Raw genomic sequence first — 20,532 nt, 5'->3', positions numbered from 1 at the left:
AGGAATGCGCACAGCTGGCACAGGTTCCTGAAAAATGTGACGACCAAAAAAAATAGAAAGAAATTATACAAGCATACTGTACAGCAAAAGACAATGATAAGGTGTCAGCATGGCATCACTCGCCCTTTAAAACAAGATATGTTATTTCTGGATAAACGCCTGCACCTGTAGATGTAGCCACGGCCTAGCTGTAGAGCGCCTGCCTCGGCTGCGGGAGGTTGTGGGCTCGATTCCCAGCGTTGCCGGGCACCCAATGGTAATCAAATGGGCAAGAATGTACCCCAACCTGGCGTTCGGATTTCTTCAGGAGCCTGCGCACTAAGCTTCCATCGAAACCCTCGTGAGCTTAAAAAAAAAGAAGAAGAAGTTTGGGCTGCTCCTATGGCGAGCATGGGAAACCCTGTGGCACACCAAATGTACTTATTGAGGTAGGGATGCCTTCAAGTTGGTGATAAACACGCCTTTCCAAGTGTAGAGGTGTCCGAGCACCGGTGGGTACCCAGCGGCAGCACTGGCCTCCCACAGCCGAGGCTGCACTCGTAGGTGCAGTTGTTTATCCAGATATAACATCTCTGGTTTCGAGAGGCCGAGTGACGTCATGCTGAAACAGTTATTTTTGTCTTTTGCTATACAGTATGCCTCTACAATTTACTTTTTGGTTGTCGCATATTTTTCAGGAACCTGGTGCTATTAGACAGCGTAGTGCATGTGCATTTGTTACAGTGAGTGGCTACTGTAGATAGTTTTTTACATTGTTTTTACGCTGTCTTGTTTGGTCATTGAAACATTGCCCAGTCTGACATGACTATGGATGGCTGGTGTATCTTTCAAGAAAGGTTATTTGGCACTCAGTGTTAGTCCTGTAGTTGTTTTCTTGTCCTCATGTCACTGCGCTGTTTCAGTGTACAGTCGCATGCTAGATGACCTGCAACATCCTTGCCCACGGTCGAAGGAGCTCCAAGACTGAACAGCAGCTTGGACACACGAAATATTAGTTAAATAAATATGTACCAGTAGTTAAAACTGTGCTTAGGTCTGCAATTTTTCCTATGTCGGCACAGTCGTGCAGGTCATGTTGCCCGCAACTGTACCTTCAGCTTCCTTGCAACGCACACAGTGTGGTGCTCATCCTGTACAGTACTAGTACAGTAGAGCCTCATTCATACGTATTGGAAAAAAAATGTGAGAGAAAACATACTAACTAGGAAAATGTACAATGTGGAGTCACAGAAGATTGACAGACTCAACGTTAGTTGACATCTAGATAACGCGAAGCGTTGCGCAAATCTTTGCAGCACGAGACGGCGACGCGAGTTGAGCTGGTGGCGCCCCGAAAAGAGTGTTCTAGTTTTTACGGCTTCGGCATACGTACGTTTGTGCTCCTCGAATTTGGCCCAGGTCAGCAGCGTGTTTGAGCGGGGCATTTTGGCAAGAAGGTTTGATGTGCCCATTTGGCGCGAATCGCAGCAACACTAAACGTTGACACGCTTCGATCTGGTGGGGCCCAAGCAACCCAAAATGCACACACTACGTTGTCGTTTTCCTATGGTGTTGTGTTTTATGACAGTGACAGGAAGCCGAAACGAAATCAAGCTGGAGGGCAAACGTGCAAACAGACAGGTGAAGGTGCTTATTGCAGTAGGGTAGGTGGCAAAAGCTGTGAATGTGGCGCACAACGACCTGGGAGGAGATTCGCTTGTAGCTTAACAGGAAATTGAGCGCGCACCGGCATCTTCACATGAGAACACTGAGGGGAAGCTCCTCCAGCGGACGGCTACTGTTTTTGATTGCGTGCGCCTGCCGCTGCTTCTTGTTTACGTAAGATGTGTATCATTTGATCATAGTTTGGCGATCTACTCAATGTTGGCACTGAGAGGTTGTGTTTTCCGGGAAAGTATAAACTGGTAAAAAAGATGTGTAACTGTACTGGGCAAGTTTTCGTGTTCTCGATCATGAACGTTAGCACTGGGATATTGTAAGTAACGGGATCGTATCAACGAGGTTCTACTGTCCACATATTACTACATGCACAAACCCCACCATTCTTAGAGTGTGAGCCAGGCACGACACCTCACACAAATTACCCAGAGATAATGTTGCACGTATAGCGCAGTGGTTTCCCGCTGCAAAGTGTATGTTACTGCAGGGACATGAGTTTGAATGATACAACACTGATTTTTTGCAACAGCTGAAAATGAGAAAGGGTAAAAACAGAGAGCCATGGATAAATAGCGACCCCTTGAAAAGAATTCTGATTTCTTGCTAGCTGAGATATTAAAATATTGCAATAGTTCAACCAATTCTGCAACAGGTTAAACAGTGACACTAGGAAAGCAAAGATAGCCTATCATGAAAACATGTTCTCGCGCATAAAATCGGACTTCGCAAAAATATGGAAGCTTTAACTGGAAGAACAGTACCATGCAATGCACCTAAACAAATAAAAGTTAACAATATTACTTAAAAGCAATATTACTTTAAAGGGTAGGGAGCTTGCGATGCAATTAATCAGTACTTTGTGAATGTGGTTGTTGGTGATGAGGATACAATGCAATATGAAGTGGAAGCAGGTAACCAGCTAAATTCTCTCGTGCTACACGAAGTATCACCAGATGAGGTGTGCAGATACATAAAGAACAAAGGAGCAACGGTTCAAGTGGCTATGATTGACATAAAGATGGCTCCAGTGAAGACAGCCGCATTACCACTTAGCCCTATATTACCATATCTCATAAATTTTTCATTTCTGGTGGGAACTTTCCTGACAAAACTTAAAGTGGCAAATATTACTCCTATCCATAAAGGCGGCAGTGCTTATGAATTGACAATTTATTGACCGATATGCGTGCTACCTGTATTCTTGAATATATATAAAAGATTTATAAATAAGTGACTTACGAAATATCTCGACAAATGAAATCTATTGTCACCATATAAATATGGTTATAAAAAAAAAAAAACACGGAAGAGGCTCTATTAACCCTTTGAGGGTCGAATTATTTTGAAAAACACTTTCCCAGGTGGTCAAATTACTTTATTGCGGATCTTGAATGTACAAAATGTATAAAGTCGGGAATAAATAGTAAAAGATAATTAGGAACAGTATTTTGGTGTCGGCATCACTCAGAACTGCAAAATGTTCAATAGTATTTCCGAGCGTGGTACTCCTTGAAACACGGGTCTACGCACAGCGCCTTATCGCAGTCTGCACACCTAAAATGCGTGTCTAATCTCTTGGAGCGAGGAGTTGTGTTCGCTCACACATGACATCTCTGCGTGCGTTGCCGCGGAGAGCGAGAACACCTCGTGAGCGGCGGTGATAAACAAGCTAAGAGCAGCGCCAATCAAGATAGAAATCAACTTCCACCACCCCTGCGAGAGCGTGGCGAAAAAGAGAAAAACCAGGTTTCACGCGCCTCCGTTGCGATCACGCGGCGGAACCGAAACCGCGTTGCCACTGAGAGCGAGAATACCTCGCGAACGGCGCTGATAAGCAAGCTAAGAGCAGCGCCAATCAAGATAGAAATCAACTTCCACCGCCCTGCAAGAGAGTGCCGACAAAGAAAAAAATGACGTTTCGCGCGCCTCCGTTGCGATCATGCGGCGAAACCGAAACTGCCAAAGGGGCGTTGCCGCAGTCTGAGCGTTGCGCTGAAGCTAGCAATCAGCTTTCTTTATCTCCCGAAGAAGGTAGCACCAAGTTCAAACGCATCTTTTAAGTGCTAAGAGGTGGCAGCACCTCCCGGTGAGCACACATCGTCAATATGGCGCGAAATTTCAAACGGAGGGTCGGAACCGTACCCGTACGGCAAAGACCTTGCGGGACAAAAAACCGCCACCATACATGTATGGCGAAAACCTTCAAAGGGTTAAGTGTAAAATACTGCATAACAGAAAATATTGAAAATAAAAAGTTCACGTCAGGTGTCTCCCTTGACTTTTAGCAATAACTTTTAGACACTTTTAGCAATCACCTGATACCCGCGCTAAGATAGTTCCTTTTACCCAAAGCTTAGGCCTAGCATACCTGCCAAGTCCGTCTACGTACTATCGGCCCGTATGGGTTTACGAATCAACAAGCCTAACAAGCCTAACTCTATATTTCAGCTTCCACATCGTCATTTTTTTATGTCTGCAGTGTCAGTACAAGAAGCGATGAGCGCCGATGTGACACAGTATAAACATACGTATATGTGCTGTCGCCAAAGGCTACCACCACCAGCCTATGCTTCTCTGATGAAAATATGTGACTGGACGGAGGTGTCGATTGAAACGCATAATTGAACTAAGAAAATGTTGCATACCCCTGCATGAAGAACAAGAAACGGGTATCAAAACCGGCAGTAACAGCCCATACAGCATCCCGGCTCAGCAGTTCATTTAGGACTTTCTTCTAAGTTAAAATACCAATCGCAAATTAAAATCAGTGTTGTGGCACTTCCAAGCATACTATTGAATACAGACAAGAACTTTTCCTTTTTGATACAGGCGTAAGTTTTAGTTGTGGGGCAATAGTGCATTTACCATGTCTGTGCAACACGGGTTTGCAAAACTAAGACTGCACCTAGGTCTTAATATGGCAAATTATTCACACCTTGCCACATGTTAACGTGGTGTAGCGGTAAAGTACAGTGCTTGAGATCTCTAGGTCAGACGATCAAATCCTGGTGGTAGCGTTTTATCTTTCCTCATTTTTTTTATTGCACTAAAACACTCTCTGTTGCTTTCTGTATTCAAAAAATATATACGGTGCCCAGGCACCTCGTTTTTGTCATTCTAGAGCGAGCTCCTTTTCACACCACTACCAGCGCCTCCCACTACGCCGGACCTGCCTAGCACCCCAGTATCCAGTGTGAGACACTGGGCCCATAATCCGGCATGGCATTGGACACTGGGTTTTGCAATAGGGCAGTCACGAGAACAGCAGTTTCCACACTGCTTTTGCAAAAAATAGAAACAGGATTTGCCAAGTCATTCAGTAAATAAAAGCCTGTTGACGTTGTAAGCACTTCTTTATTGTTTTTCTTGATACCCTCGATAATTCGGCATTCGGTTAATTCGGGCACCCTTCTCGGTCCCGTGAAATCCAAATTAACAAGGTTTTACTGTATAGCATATGCATTTAAACATTCCAAGGAACTGGGAGTTTGATTCGTAAATATATGACTCTCCTTAAGAGATTGCCGAAAATGCTCAAGGTGTTGTGGAGTGATGGAACAAACACCTACTGCATGTCTGCTTGGTAGGGATTTTGTTTCGCTTATGCGCGCATGGGCATGCTTAGATGGTCACCGATACTTGTAATACAACATTGGCACTGACAAAAGCAGAGTAAATATTTGTAATAAATATATCAAGTAAAGAAGCCCCTTCCGGCATAGTCCATGTGGAGTGTGAAATCATATTATAATAACAATTTGCCCAAATGACAGATATTAGTTCTTTTGTTGTTTTGTATCAGCAAGCAAGCATGTTAACATTAATTTCCCCATGAAGTAATATGTCCATTTTTTGATCTGATGTGTAAGCAAACATTTCCTCAAGGATATCTATAAATTGCTGAAAATCACCTGAAGGATGCCTGTATAATATACAGAACACTTTTCCATCGCTAGGCAAAGTCAGGGCCTCATCGTCAGCAGTTTCTGTGCTCAAAGAATCCACACTGTCAGAATCTTTCGTTTCATTAACGCAATGCTCCGCCCCCTCGCCTGTCCTCATAATTCCAGAAATGGCACTGGTAACCAGGCGGGCAAGAAAATTGTGATGCTCTACTATACCAAGTCTCTGCAAGCATTATTGCGGTAAATGTTATTCCAAATGCCTCTAAGGACATTGCCATTTTGTTTTCCTTATTTACAAGAGAGTGCAGATTCTGGTGGAAAAATTATACTGCTGATTTTAGGCATTTCCAAAATGCTTAAATTGACATTTTCTCCTTTCTTTCTTTCTCACATATGTTTATCATTGCTATTCTGCCCTATCACTGCTGCCTGCAGATGCTGCAAGCAACATCAGGTCAGGATATGCAGAGGGTGCTTTGTGTTTCTTCCAAACAGATCCTTAACATTTAAGGTGGGGCTTATAGCCCAATTTGGCCCGCTCTGGTGGATAAACTGAAAAGGCAGACTGCGGTACAAATCACAGCATCTGCGGAGGTGCTAGTCTTAGGCCTGCTGCTAAGCAGTCACTGCTTTACTGTATTCCAAACTTTCCAATTTGAACATGTGCCCTAAAGTGAATACTTAGAACGTTCGTTAGGAACTGTTCTTTTTTTTTTTCTCCAATCAAACACTGCAATTTTGTGCACAGATAATGTTTTACTGTCCCAGAAACCCAGATGAAGAAGCTGAAAGTTGCTGTCTGTCGCACGTAATTTAAAATCAAATTTGCTTGAGCTAAAAATGAGAACGCTTTTTGTTATACTAATGTCGAAAAGTGCCTTCGAGTTATGTTTATGGCTGAATTACGCGCACCTTTCGAAAGTGATATGGTGTCTGCTAGAAATGGGCCACCACTTCTAGAATGAGGCAGTTACACTGGCTGCCGTCCAGGTGTGTGCTTCTAAGCACATCCTGGCTGGAAGTTGAGCATCACTACAAGCAGAAGGAAGCCAAACTTACTCTGGGTCGTCCTGTGTGGCGTGCTTCTTGATGAAGGACAGCAGCTGGTTGCAGAAGTTCATGCACACCGCACCAGACCACACGCCCTGCATTAAATTTAAAGAAAAAAAAGATTACTGTAATTGCTTGATTGCACTTTCCTTCCGACAAAATTCAATAAAATCTGACATGCACATTAGAATTCAGTACGAAACGAAAACTGCAACAGGTGATGTAAAAATTCAATCCTCAATCTCGAATTGGAGACGAGATGACGTGCCCTGGACAGTTGTCGCTCCGATGCAACAATTTTCTTTTTCTAAGTGAGAAAAAATTGCAGTTACTCTCTCTTACCACGGAGAACTAGTGATGGAATACTCAGTTATATGGCATTTTGAATTTTTGAGGTATGAAAACTGAGGTACATGTTACAATAGAGGGACATTATAATCGAGCTAAGACAGTATTTATAAATGTGGCCATGCCAGGCAGATGCAGGATATTTTTCAAAGCCAGAAAGAACAGTTATCAAGGCAACTGTCAAATGCTTTTAGAAAAGAGAGGGAAAATAGAAATCCAATAGTACAACGTTGTGTAGTACTAACACTGCACATACCATATTTTCCAAACTATAAGTCGCAGTTTCTTTAAGAAAAATTTTTGTCAAAGCGTTTTAAACGCATAAATCAGTTATGCCAGCACTACTAATACGAACATTCTTTTTTTATTTTCCTGAGCATGTAACACTGCTCAGGCAATGCCAGCGATATGCTCTCGTAAAAGTAAAAAAGGCTGGTGACAGTGAGCTAGTGATGCTGCCGGCTGAAGCAGCTGAACTTTTTGACTGTGTCGGAGAACAAGGCCTTTGATAGCTTCAAGTGAAGTGCAATAAATGTTGCTTTTCTGCTCCAAAGAGCTAAGCAGATCTAAACAGCAATGTTGGTTGAAGTTTTTTTCTGCTAGAATTAGCGGCTGCTAAAAATTTCATTTACGGAAATTTATTGCCCGTAAGTGGGCAAGTATGGCACTTTGCAATGAATGTACGAGGGTGCAAAATTGTGTTTCATCATGCCGACCAAGTAAATATAGCTGCGTCATTTACTTACATACCAATTTTCTCTTTCAAAATCGCAGAAGTGGGTGGTGCGACTCATACAAAGGTGAGACTTGCAGCACGAAATATACGGTAGTTCGGCTCTTTCTATATTTAAATAAAAGTGTTAGTCCCGTTTGACACAATTCCTCCGATCTTTATGGCTAAACACTTGGAAGTAGTGAACAGCTAAAATATAAAGTCCATTTTACTAAACATGTGGGGGCCCTTGCGCCAGTATTTCTAGGTGAATTTACCTCCCAAGAGCAACCACAGGGTGCACCAGAGTAGCAGAATTAGCATCTAGAGCACCCAAACATTTGGCTCATGGTGTTGTAGCAAAACCTCTGCTTGCCTGCCATCACTAGCTGAGCTTGCCATTTGTGCTGTTGCACTACATGAATCCAAGCTACTTCTGATTGCAAGGGATTGGCAAGGGCTCTGTAGGTAAAAGTGCTACATCTGCACAAATGCACTTTATATGGCTCTTACCTAGCTTTCGGGGTGTGTCATCGATTCCTTGGTGGATATATTTGTGATTAGTATACCGTATTTTCTGAACTAGGAGTTGTACATTGTATAAGTCGAACCCTCCCCACCTTTTGCGAGTTCTGAAGGAAATGCTTGTATACAAGTCGTGCTGGTACATAAGACACACATATTTTGACTTGCACAGCGTGATGAAACACAAATTTGTATGCTTGTACACTCATTGCAATATGCCACTGTAGTTACCCATTTCAAGGCACAATATTTCTGTAAACAAAATTGTTGCGAGCTGCAAGTTACACAATAAAAAAATTTAGAGCAACTCTTAGGCGCAGAAAGTTTATATTTATTGCATTTCCTGTGAAGCCATCGAATGCCTTGTCCTTCGGCGAAGTCAGAAAGTTCAGCCACGTTGGTTGGCAGCCTTGCTGGGACACCGTCGTCGGCCCGTTGCAGCCATTGCTTCTATGTCATGGTTTGCTCAGGACGAACATGCAAAAAATTACGACATGCCTGCCTGGACCTGAACTATGGTCATACCTAAACACATGCATTCGAAACATGAGATCCAAAATGAGAGTAGTAAATTATGACGAGAAGTTACTAACCTAACTAAAGGTGAAGATATTACCACCCTGAACCAAACAGTACGCCGAATGGAAAACTGTCAGGTTTTAATTTAGTCTGTGCTTTTAATAAATACCGTATTTACTCGAACCTAATGAACACTTTTTCCCAATAAATTGGGTACAAAAATTGTGTGTGCGTTACAATCGAGTACAAACCTAAATCTGCGTTACCATATCGCCATCAGCATTTCAAAATGGCCACCTCGTACCCACTTCGAGCCTAGCTGTCGCAGCTTCCTCCATGTGCTGTAGTATGTGTGCTTAAGTAAGTGTACTGTCATTCTTCCCAGTCTTCTCGTTTTCTGCGTTTGCTCTATCAGCAGGGAAGTGCCGACTGCAAAGACTTTCATGATAACGATGCTGCAATTAAAAGGAAAGCGATCACGTGTGCTGAGATGGACGTAAATCAGGCCGCATCACGGGCGTTTGGAGTTACCGGAACTTGCTTGCGGGACAGGCGTAAACAGGAGAGGAGTTCTACTCCGGCGGTGACTGTGTACGGCGCGGCCCCTATCTTGAAAGCGATCTGTGATGAAGACAGAGTCTGCGCATCTAGGCGTACCACGCTGTCTTCTCGTCGCTTAGTTCACATTGAAGTGAGAGGCCACACAGAGGTCAATTCGCTCGCTCCAGCTATCACACTTCCTCACTCCAGCGTTTTGATAGGGTCATGTTTGGCTGTAAGCACGTGACACCATGCTTGTTATTTTAGTTAGTAAGTGAATGTTTAAAAGTTTATGCAGCCGATAAAACTACCATCCTTACTCTTCATATAACTATCTACTAATTCACTATCGCAATCAGCGTTTCGCCTTTCGGGCGAAACTGCGACTTTCTTAATTTATTGCAACTTTAGTGCATTGCAAGTAAATCTTTGTTTTTCCAAATGAGAGAAAGTTGTATTTCTGTATGAAAGAATGAGGTGCGTGGTACTGTAAAAGACTTTTCTTTTTTTAGGTCACGGCAAACGGGTGCGCGTAACAATCGAAGGCGCTCTTTTTTCCCTTTTATTTGGTCATGGAAAACGGGTGCGCGTTACGATCTAGGGCGCATTAGAAGAAAGTAAATACGGTGCTTTGTCAATGTTGGTAAGCCGCTTAGTGATGGTACCTGAAGCTGACACTGCATTTTATAACCATATCACTTCTCTATCAAAATCTGTGTTTCTTTCACCTACTTCCTTCAAGAAATTGCCATTTTAGTCAACATAAAAAATTATGTGTCTGTGAGCTATGATGACATAAGATCTGTTTCCATTAAGCGTGATGTGCCTTTTACATGGGACATTTTATCTTAGCTTGCTAACCTAATCTTTACAACTGGCGCATTTCCTAATGAATTAAAGATAGCTGAAGTGTGTCCAATATACAAAGGTGGTAATTGAAGGGAAATGTCACCGGCCTATTTCCGTGTTGCCAATATTTTCTAAAGTGTTTGAGGGTGTCATTATGCACGCTTGAATGTTTTTTCACTGAACACAACCTCATATTTGTTTGCCAGTTTGGCTTCCCAAAGAAAAAATCTACAAAGCAAGTGTCACTTGTTATTAATGATAAAATTATCGAAAGCATTGAACACAAGCAATACACTCTTTGTTTATTCTTAGATTTTCGGAAGGCGTTCGACTATGTACAGCCTGATATTCTCTTTCACAAGTTAAATAATTATGGCATACACGGTTACATTAAACCTACTACAGAATTATTTATGTAATAGAACGCAACACGTACGGGTGAACAATGTTTCTTCTAACCGGCTAACTATCACTTCTAGGGTTCCTCAGGGGTATATTTTGGAACCACTATTGTTTCTAATGTACGTCAATGAAATTACCAATCTACCCGGTGCTCATCACATGATTATGTATGCTGACAATACAAACATAGTTTTTGCAGCCAAATCTCTAATGCAAGCAGAGGGTATGGCAAACAGGTAGTACTTAGATAATTTACAGTTCTGGCTGCAATGCAATAAATTTTCCTTAAATTTATCTAAAAGAAGTTACATAATTTTTAGGCCCATTAATACTGCCGATTTACATAAAATCAGCATTCAGTCCGGAAACATAACAATACACAAGGTTGACTGTATTAAACTTCTTGGCATGTGGTTCCATCAAAAGCTTTCCTGGAACACATATATGCCAAAACTGACATCTGAAATGAGTAAAAGTGCGGGCTGTCTCTGCAAAGTAGCTAATCTGGTGCCTGTGTGGCTAAGACTGCAGATCTATTATTTATTTATATACTCTAAATTAACCTACAGCATTCTAGTATGGGGAACCACTACTACTACTACTAACTATCAGAAACTGCTAATACTACAGAAGAGAGCCTTGCAGTACAACCATGGTTACTATGACAGACTAAAAAGATTTGTCCACGTTGCCGTTATTTTGCAGATATGATTTGCTTAAAGCGAATCGGGTCTACCATTTTCCTTTGCTGCAATATATTAAAAATAACAAATTACACATTCAGAAGAACCCTGTGTCTAATGACACATGCTATTTTTGTACACAAATTCACCAGGCCCCGAAAACATGTAGTACTAACTATAGCAAACAAAAATCAAATTTTCAAGTAATTGCACCTCTTAATAAGGTCTCCACAAATATTAATTTTGGTATGTCTTTGAGCGTATTTGAAAAACAAACTAAACAATATTTAATTGATTCTGATGCGTATTTTGTATAGTGTCATTTTTTTTCGGTTGTCTGCTTGTTACCTGCTTATGTATGACACTTGCAAGTGAGCCTGAGAATATTATGTTTATATTGTTATATTTTCAGTCAAGTGGTACGTGATGTCAAACTGCACGGGGGAGCCGAGGCCATTGCCAGGCCTTACAGCCTTTAGCCCCGGCTTCCTCCTTTGCAACAAGAAGGAAAGTAAATTTCACTTCGCAAAAGTGAAATGGCTATCAAAGCCAGAAGCACTGCGACTTCTTGTGCGGCCGTCTATGATGATGATAGCCAAGTAGTGCTTTCTGTAACGGGTATACAATCTTGGGTGCCAAAATGCACAATAAAAAATTGTGGCACTTTTTCCTTTTTTCTTGCATCAGATTCAACTTCTTTAACCCTTTGAGGGTCGATTTTTTTCGCCATATGCGATCGCCCAGAGTCGATTCTTTTTTATAGCAGATTCCGATTCTTCTTAGGGATTTACTTCGAAAGAAGATTACTGCAATTTTTCTAGGGTGACTGTAAAGTGAGAAAAAATATTTTGTGTTGGTATATATGCACTCTTCGTTCATGAATAACAACAATAAAAAAGGAAACAAACTTATCAGAATTAAAAATTTGATGCATGTTTATGCATAGTTCAAGGCTTTGAAAATCCACACACGAGAATATTTCGCAAGCCCCAAATGTACCTGCTCTTACACTAATACGTACGTCCATAGTGTAATTGAACTACGTAGGTGCGCACACTCAAGAAAACTGTTTGGTTGTGTGCCCATCAAAAAAAGCAACACGTGTGACAAACTTCCGCTAATCTTCATCTTATCGCCAACCAGCTAGGGCAATTAGTTTTCGTGAGTCTTAAAAAAAACATAAGAAACGGAAACGCATGCACGGCGGCATCCTTCCTATGCGCACCCCTGTGAGCACTAAACGAGCTAGAAACAAGCGGTTGCCCTTTGAGCGATTAGGAACGAGATAGCCATCAGCTTTGCAAGCGCAAAAAGCCGAAACCGCCCGCGACACAAAATCTAAACGGCCACCCGCCCGCGTGCACGCCAATGCGCGAGCGGTGGTATATAGATGCACGGGAGCAAACTAGCGCTAAAACAAACCATGCAACGAAAACCGAGAGAGGGAGGCGCGCGGAAAAAATTCCCTGTATCCCCACAGTGGCAGCACATGACAGAAAAAAAAAAGCTAGGAAATTAGCGCGCTTTTTAAACGTACAGACAGCGCCGTAAATATACGGCATCGCCCATTTTCGGACTTGCCGTATACTTACGTCATTGACCGTCAAAGGGTTAAACTGTACCCGCTTAAACAGTAGTTTTGTTTAAAAAGTAGTAAAGTCAAATTCCTGACTTAGCGGCCACTTAACATAATGTGTTTTGTATCCGCATAAACCGCACTAGCTTACTGCCTACGTATCGGTTAAGACGTAGTGTTTCCACTTTTCGTTGCGCAAACAAGGCGGTGCGTCGTCTCTATCGGGCGGCTCAGCAGAACAACAAGCCTCAGACATCAGAGCAACGGCCTCCAAGCGCCCTGCGCATTTGCACGTGAAGCCACATTAACATCATTTCGGCGCTGTGCCAGAAAGCGTTGTGGCGTCCTGCAACCAAGGACTCGCGTCATGCCAAAGCTCTAATAAAAAAGAGGCCGGGTGCTCAGCATAGAATGAAAATTAGACATCGTTCGTGCTGTTGAACGTGACACGAAGTCGGTGCTGGCAGGCGACAGGGATCTGCTGTTGACTACGGTGTGTGGCATTTGGAATGCGAACAAGTTGCTCGGCAGCGTTGCTGCGACCGCAAAAAGATGTCGGCTACAAGGTTCGACTTTCCATCGTTGCCTCTGTTGTTGCCGAAGTGTCTACTAGCGACAGTGATGAGGACGACACAGAAAGCAACAGCACCGGCGATTCAGGCCCGACAAAGGTAGAAGCTACACGTTACGTGAATGCAATCCTGAAAGCAATCGTCGTGACGAGAACAGCACCCCTCAATGAAAAAGGCGCCCCGCGACTTCTGCAATGCTACTGCGCGCGTGCACGGAAAACGCCAACGAGAAATCTGCCATACCAGTGTTTGTCGAGAAGAAGGGGCTGGCTGAAAAGCTGGCTCGCAGCTTCAGTAAGTTTGAGGCTGCTGTCGTCTCTGCTAGGCCGCCGTGGCATCAAATGAAAATAACTTTTGGCATCAAAATAACACTTTTGTCGCGCGAATTGAATAAACACTGTGTTTTTTCCCCTTTCATCGCACTCTCTCTGAGTCCCGTTTTTGACAGGTAAGTGGGGGATCTCGTGGTATTTCGATTAAGCAGTACTATCGTTTAGTACATACTTTTTCCGGGCTCCGGCCTACTACGGTTTAACAAGGTATCACTGTAATTCGATCATATTCACATATAGTCTGGAATCCCGAGGAGCAATGCGCCTACGAAGAGCGACGGCAGGAACTGAGACGAGAATGCAATTGTTGCTGGTGGGCAGCAAATACCACATATGAAGATTGTGCACAAAACGCCAAGCATATGTGGTACGTTGCTCTTCATAGGCGTGTTGCTTCTTGGGAGTCCGGATTATACGCGGGCTTCCCATTATGACGACAGAAGAGAAGTGAAATTCAAGATGGAGAATGGGAACTTGTCTTTCGTTTTTTTTTTATATACATTCGTGTGGACGATGAGACTGCCGCCCCAAGGAGCCAGAGGAGAGTAGACACGCGTGACGTTTCAAAGGCACCGCCACCACAGGAGAATGGAAGGAAAGGAAACTAGATACACAAGTGCTTGGAATGACGACAAAGAGAGGGCGGTGCGAACGTAGATATGGCTGAAGCAGTTGGCCTTTTGGGCTAAGATGCGATCGTAGTATCTGTTCTTGCCATTGTGAATGGGACCGTTTTGGGTCCCAGGTGTGACAAGGGAAGTTGAAGGGCACATTACACGTCCCAGGACCCACCACCCAGAGTCCATAGGGGTATGTGCCATTGTGCTTGGACCTTTCTCTGCGCTATCACAAGGCTCAGCTTACATTTTTGTTGATGCAGAACAAAAATTCACGGGACCCTAGCCATAAACAGCTCCGCTATAGAAAGCGGCGGCAGCGAATGTTGCTTAAGTGATGGACAAGACTTTGCTCAGCCACTTATCAGCGGTGTGCGCTCTGCACTGAACGCGTGCGCAGTGTCACTCTTTGGCTGTTTGGTTTGTGTGCCTAATCTCAATCTAACCATCTACATGTATGAACATATCAAGGGTTAGCTACCTGGGACATCCCGCTGGCCGACACACCTGTTGGCTAGGCCTAGCTAGGGCGGCTCGCCAGGAGTCGGTGACCAAAGTGGCGGATTGGTGCCACGTTAATGAAACGCATTGCTGTAGCTGTGCGGCACTTGGAAAGCAGAAGAATCATCTTGACCACAAAAGTGAGGGCATCGGCAACACTCGAATGGCGGCAACATGGTTTGCGGCCACTCTATTTTCGACTTTGCGTGCTTGCGAATCAGTTCGAGAAACCGAACGAAACACTGTACGGCGTCCAAAATTTCGGTCGGCATTCTACATTAGTTCTACGAAGTTGGTGGCAGTGCCGGGGGAATTTCTATTAATCGAGCAGATCTGAAAATTTTGCCAGCGACTGACTTTCTTCTATGTTGGTTTTCTTTTATTTCTGTGCTAATTTGTCTACTTCATGCGAAGACTGTGGATCCTTGGACATTAACCTTTCAATGTTTGCAAATTTAAACAGATGAAAATATCCTGGTCAAATGATTCGATTCCCACATACGTGCAGCTCTTGGTTTACATGTTTGCACGTGTGCAAACATGTAAAACATGTTGTAAACATGTTGTTTTTGTCACAGTGCGGCACCACTTAAAGTGATGCTTGCAACTCTGGCCACTTATGCTATAAGTGGTCATGCTGTAGTTAGGAAAATATGGTATACGTAAGAAAAATTTGTCCACCAGGTACGTGTGCGAACAGACAACTTCAGCGAGAGATATGTCCAACTGGGTATGTTACTGAACTTTCTGCACGATATGGAGTGACATTCATTTTTATAACTTTCTCTTAGGGGTGTGCAAATATCTAAATTTTCCAATACGAATTGAATACGAATACTTAGCTTTGAATATTGAAAATGATATGCACATGCATTTATTAGCAAGTTGGGTTAACTTGTTATGTTGGAACACTGCAATTGCATTGTCAACATTGAAAATTTACCGACAGATACAATACTCCCTAATGCGAAATTTTAGCACAGATCTATACGTGTTTTCATTTCACGATGTGTTGGCTGGTGCAAACAATTTGTCTTGTGCGATACGTTGCAAACAGAGTGAAATGTCGCGCGACTGCCTCGCTAATCTGGAGATCGCAAGAGCCAATGCATGGGCGACACGTGGGCGCGATTCACAGCAGCCGCTGCTGACCGGCCTCCCAGACGACGCACCCTACAATGGCGCCATCTCGTAGCCATCGTCGCCGCACTGCGCTTTTCTCCTCACGCTTTTGCCATATCCTCCTCCTCTGCTCCTCTGCCTCGTGGTTCCGCTGTACACTTCTCTCCGCTTTCCTTCTCGCATACTTCAACCCCCGTTCATTTTAATTATTCTCTGTGCTCGTTGCCTCGGTTACGCCGGCGCCCGCGCAGTGCACCCTCGCTGTCCGCAAACCCGTGCCCCTTGCTACTGAGAGGCTGGCTTTCCCGCAGAGTTTAGACGTTCAACGGCTAAGTGTGCTTTACAGGCGAAATTTCGCCAGCAGCATGAAATTGTCACAAAATTCAGCACGAAATCGCCCCAACGTTCTTAGATCAGATAGAAACAAATGCTAAGAACCATGTTTGCTTCCACACAACTAGCAGTATATTCGACTGGAATATTCGTATCCAACCGAATATTCGAATATTTTCGAATATCTATTTTTCAAATCAAATACGAATAACAATGATGTAATATTCGATAATCGAATTTTTTAAATATTCGCACATCTCTAGTTTCTAGTCCTTCTTTTTTCTTTTTTTACTGTGCCTTAAAGGAACACTGAAGAGAAAAATTATTTGAGCTGTGATAGTAAATTGTGCGCCCACAATACCAAATACCACAGTACGAAGAATGTGGTAAGCCAGAACAGGTGCAAAAAGCAGAAGCAGAAAAGCTGCCGTGAAGTTCTCGCACTAGCTCGTCGTTACGTCATGGACTTTTGACGGCATGAGCTAGGGCTCGTTTAAGTGTGCTAAAGATAGACTTCCTTGTGTTCTAAAGAAGCCAAAGGTAGAACACGGCGAACTTCATGAACTTTTACTGAGCCAATGCGACCCAAACACACAAAAAAAAAAAAAAAATTTGAAATCTGTGATGTCGCATTGACAAGATGGCACTGAGGTTTCAGAGCGAAATACAGTACACAAAAGTGAAACTGACCTTCAATTTCTCTTCATTAATCAAGATATCATTACAAAATTAATGAAGATAGAGCTCTGAAATAATACCTGCCTCATCAGGCAGGATCGATTTAGCGTTTGACATTAGTCTAAAGAAAACTGGGTTGTAGTTGTGCCACTGGGTATGAGCTCATTCTTGGCCAATCCCTCAGAATGGACACAAGGGGCCGGATGCCTCAAGTGTATTTAGATATGTGCCGTGCTTCCCCATGCATACATCTCTCACCAACATTCTTCCCTTGACAAGCATCTCCTTTATCCTCACGATGCAGACGGCTAACAGCTGGCTACGTCACAAGGACAAAGTAAACAACATGGCATCCGGTGATTTCCTTCCTTGCCCTTCACTGTCAGAGATGCAACTGCTAATGCAGATTACAGCAGAAGCAAGTGTGAAAAGGTATACTTTGTTGTAAAAGCTAGAAACATACTTCTGGCGATGCGTGCATTAGCAAACCCTCGGTACCATGGTCAAATAAAGAGCTCAAATATCTTCACACTCATTAAACGAAACACCTTCTAACGAGCGCGACTTCAAAAGTCACTCATCATTGTTTCTGTGGTTTTATTTGTACACAATGTACACATCATCTATGACGTTTTGAGTGGCATAAGTCTGGCTGTGAAGACTAGAAATAAATCTGCAGCTGGAAGTTATCACACTGCTCTTCTTGTGTGCCTGTGGTGTCTATGCCCCCCCCCCCCCCCTGTGCCTGCGCTACAACAAATGAGAAAACAGCTACAGGCAATGAGGCTGTGCTCATGGCATTTACTACTGCTGCTACCTCACCAACTCAAATACACTTTCTATCATTTAGATCCCAACATGGTGTTAGATCTCCGTGTTTTCCTATCTCGAAATTATGGTGTTGTGCACATGGTGATATTCAGCCTGCAACTTGTGAACATCAAGATTCGTAAAATCACTAAGATTCGTATGTGGACAAGAACTCAAAATGGGGAAGGGGGGCGGGGTGTGTGACACACACTTTTTAAAAATAAAGCTTGCCCTGAACAGAGGCTTTTTCAGGGGTACAAATGTCCTTTATTAAAGATGATTTACCTTTAGGCACAGCACACAAGCAGCAACAAGCTTCCAGCAATTGCTGACAAGAAAAACATCGTTTTCAGATCACAGTGACTTTTTCAGCAACTTTACCGTTGCTGATTTCGTCTGCTTCAGAAACTTGTCTGTACAAAAATGCTCAAAGGAAGTACCCCTCTTGCATCCGGCCACTATTAGACTACTTCCAATGGAAGGTCTTAGACCCAATGAGCAAAATCTTCGCAAATTCTGGACAGCATCTATTCCTTGTAAAACTTGACACATCATTTGTGAAAGCATAAAACAAGCTGAAATTCATAAACTTCATGGAAAATTCAGGGGAATTGGCAGGTGTGAATTATGCTGTAGTGAGGCTGCAAGTGAAGTTATCACTGACCTTGGCTCTGTGGGTCATCTCGCGGACGTCCAGCTCTTCGAGGGTGCCTACTAGACCATTGTCGTCACGGAAGCCACACAACACTCGTGGGATCCCCACCAGGAATGACTGCGCCCACCACTTGAGCAGCTTGAACCTGCGAAAACAAGAGAAGCAATAAAGTTCTGGAAGCACGTATGGAACTAAGTTAATGGCAGTACTAGTACTAAGTTATTGCATATTTGCAGATTAACCTTATCGAACACTGAAAATGTCACTCTTATTGCGTGTGGAGTTGGTACGCCAGTAAAGGCAGAAAACTGAAAGATGGGTGGCAACGCCACACTGAGGTTCCCGCAATAGCTGTCCGTGTCTTCATGGACTTGGACGGCGCCTGCTCGCGACTAATTACCACTTTGGCAATACAGTCGAACCCACTTATAACAATATTCAAGTGCCAAAAAAAATTCCATCGTTATAGCCAATAATTGTTATAACCGGGTTGCATGAAAAAATCAAAATAGGGGGATGGCAGAGCTGATGTGTGAAAACTATAATAGCGAGGAGGTCAGTGCCCCTCCCCAGCACCTTCCTCCATCCAGCTGCTGATTGTGTCCACTCATTTAACTGCTTCCTGGGAGTTCTGATCGCGTGTAACAAGCTGCGGCTGTCGGCAGCCTGCCCTACCGCATCATCGCTGCCGCCATCGTCGTTGCTATCTGATGCAAGCACGTTCGCAACGATTGCCTCATCGGTTAGAAGCACTTAGTTTCCAACTCAATAGCCATGCGCCTTCTTTTCACTGGCAACGTCGTGCATTGCCGATGATTAGCGGGTTCATCGGCCATCTTTCGTTTCGGCGACGAGTCAAATTAACTGTTGGTCAAACGAGGCGTGGCCAGGAACGATTTCGACGCAACTAACAAAGACAAACCCGAGCGATTAAGCTGTTTGCAGAACTGCGCTGAGTGAGGAGCCAGCGAGCAACCTGTGAGCAGCGCAGTTGACGCGGTCCATTCGTGTTCGGACGGGTGGAACGGTGACGGCAGACAGGTGCATGAACATGGCTGGAAAACTAGCGCTTGGCAGCTGTTGGAGGAGCGGCCCATCTTGCAGCAGCTGCAATTTCCCGTTTTCTTTTTTTTTCAAGGATTTCCCATTTCACTACCATTTGGCTCGGACACATTTTATTGTTACAACCAATAATGCGGCATCGAGGCACTGTAGTAAGCGGGTTATTTCACCATGGAATACCTACAAAAGTTGACGGTGCAGCAGCTTCTCATTGTTATAACCGATATATTGTTAAAACCGGTATCATTATAAATGGGTTCGACTGTAACAAAGAATAACTACAGTTCTAATAACTAAAAGAAAAATTTCTAAAATAACTAAAATATAAAAGTAATATGTAAAAAGAATAATAACCTGAAGAACAAAAGAATAACAAAGAATAATTTAGAGAGTTCTGACAACCGTCTTCCACACAAAAAGGAACAAATATGCGAAAATAAAAACAGCTTGAAATTCATCATGTGACAGGGACAAAGGGTGCTGCAGCTTTCATGTGAAATTCAGAAAGGGTAATTTTGGCCTTTATTGTCTCCACTGGGAATTGAGCATTTCCCGCAAAATGAAGCAGAACCCCCGTTAACTCGAAGTTGCAAAGACAGGGAAAAATCTCTAGATAAGCGAAATCACCAAAATAAAAGCCTACTGGCTGCACACAGACCCCATGGAGCATTTCCAAAATGCCTCCAGGGTAATATTCTCAGTCATTTTCGTGTGCATTGGCTCTGGACACACCGGCGTCTATGAACAAGACAGCGTGCCTGGCACAGAGTCAGCACGATTGATCCTGATGCAATACTTGAAGCCAGTCATCCGAGCAAGACCGCTTCCAGACATCCAAAAAGCTGACACTGCCAATTCTTGCATCGTAATGAATTCTGGACAATCGCACTTCGAAAACAGAAGCTGAACTGTGGAATAGTTAATCTGTCGTTTCCTTTAGCAGATGCCCATGAGTGATGTGGCATTTACATGTCGCGCAAGCATTAAGTGAGCCTCTCAATCAAGCAGGGACCTCGCTGAAACGCTGTGGCTAAGGAAGCCTGCTGGCTTCTTTTGGGCGCAGCAGGGGCTGATTGTGCCTG

At 43.5% G+C, this 20,532-nt stretch overlaps 1 protein-coding gene across 1 annotated transcript in view; it reads right to left on the bottom strand.

Moving 5' to 3' along the window:
* Rai1 (Rat1 Interacting Protein 1) overlaps positions 1 to 20,532 on the bottom strand; it is a 47,285-nt gene that overhangs the window by 4,329 nt on the left and 22,424 nt on the right. Inside the window, exons 4-5 of the mRNA XM_050172057.3 lie at positions 18,398 to 18,533; positions 6,624 to 6,709 (exon numbers count right to left, since the gene is read on the bottom strand). Of these exons, the coding sequence (XP_050028014.2) occupies positions 6,624 to 6,709; positions 18,398 to 18,533 (222 nt within the window). The remainder of the gene's footprint in view (positions 1 to 6,623; positions 6,710 to 18,397; positions 18,534 to 20,532) is intronic.

This window comes from Dermacentor andersoni, chromosome 6, assembly GCF_023375885.2.
Source record: "Dermacentor andersoni chromosome 6, qqDerAnde1_hic_scaffold, whole genome shotgun sequence".
NCBI classification, from domain to species: Eukaryota; Metazoa; Arthropoda; class Arachnida; order Ixodida; family Ixodidae; genus Dermacentor; species Dermacentor andersoni.
The sequence above is the reverse complement of the archived record's forward strand: the minus strand, read 5'-3'. Positions and strand labels throughout refer to the sequence as shown.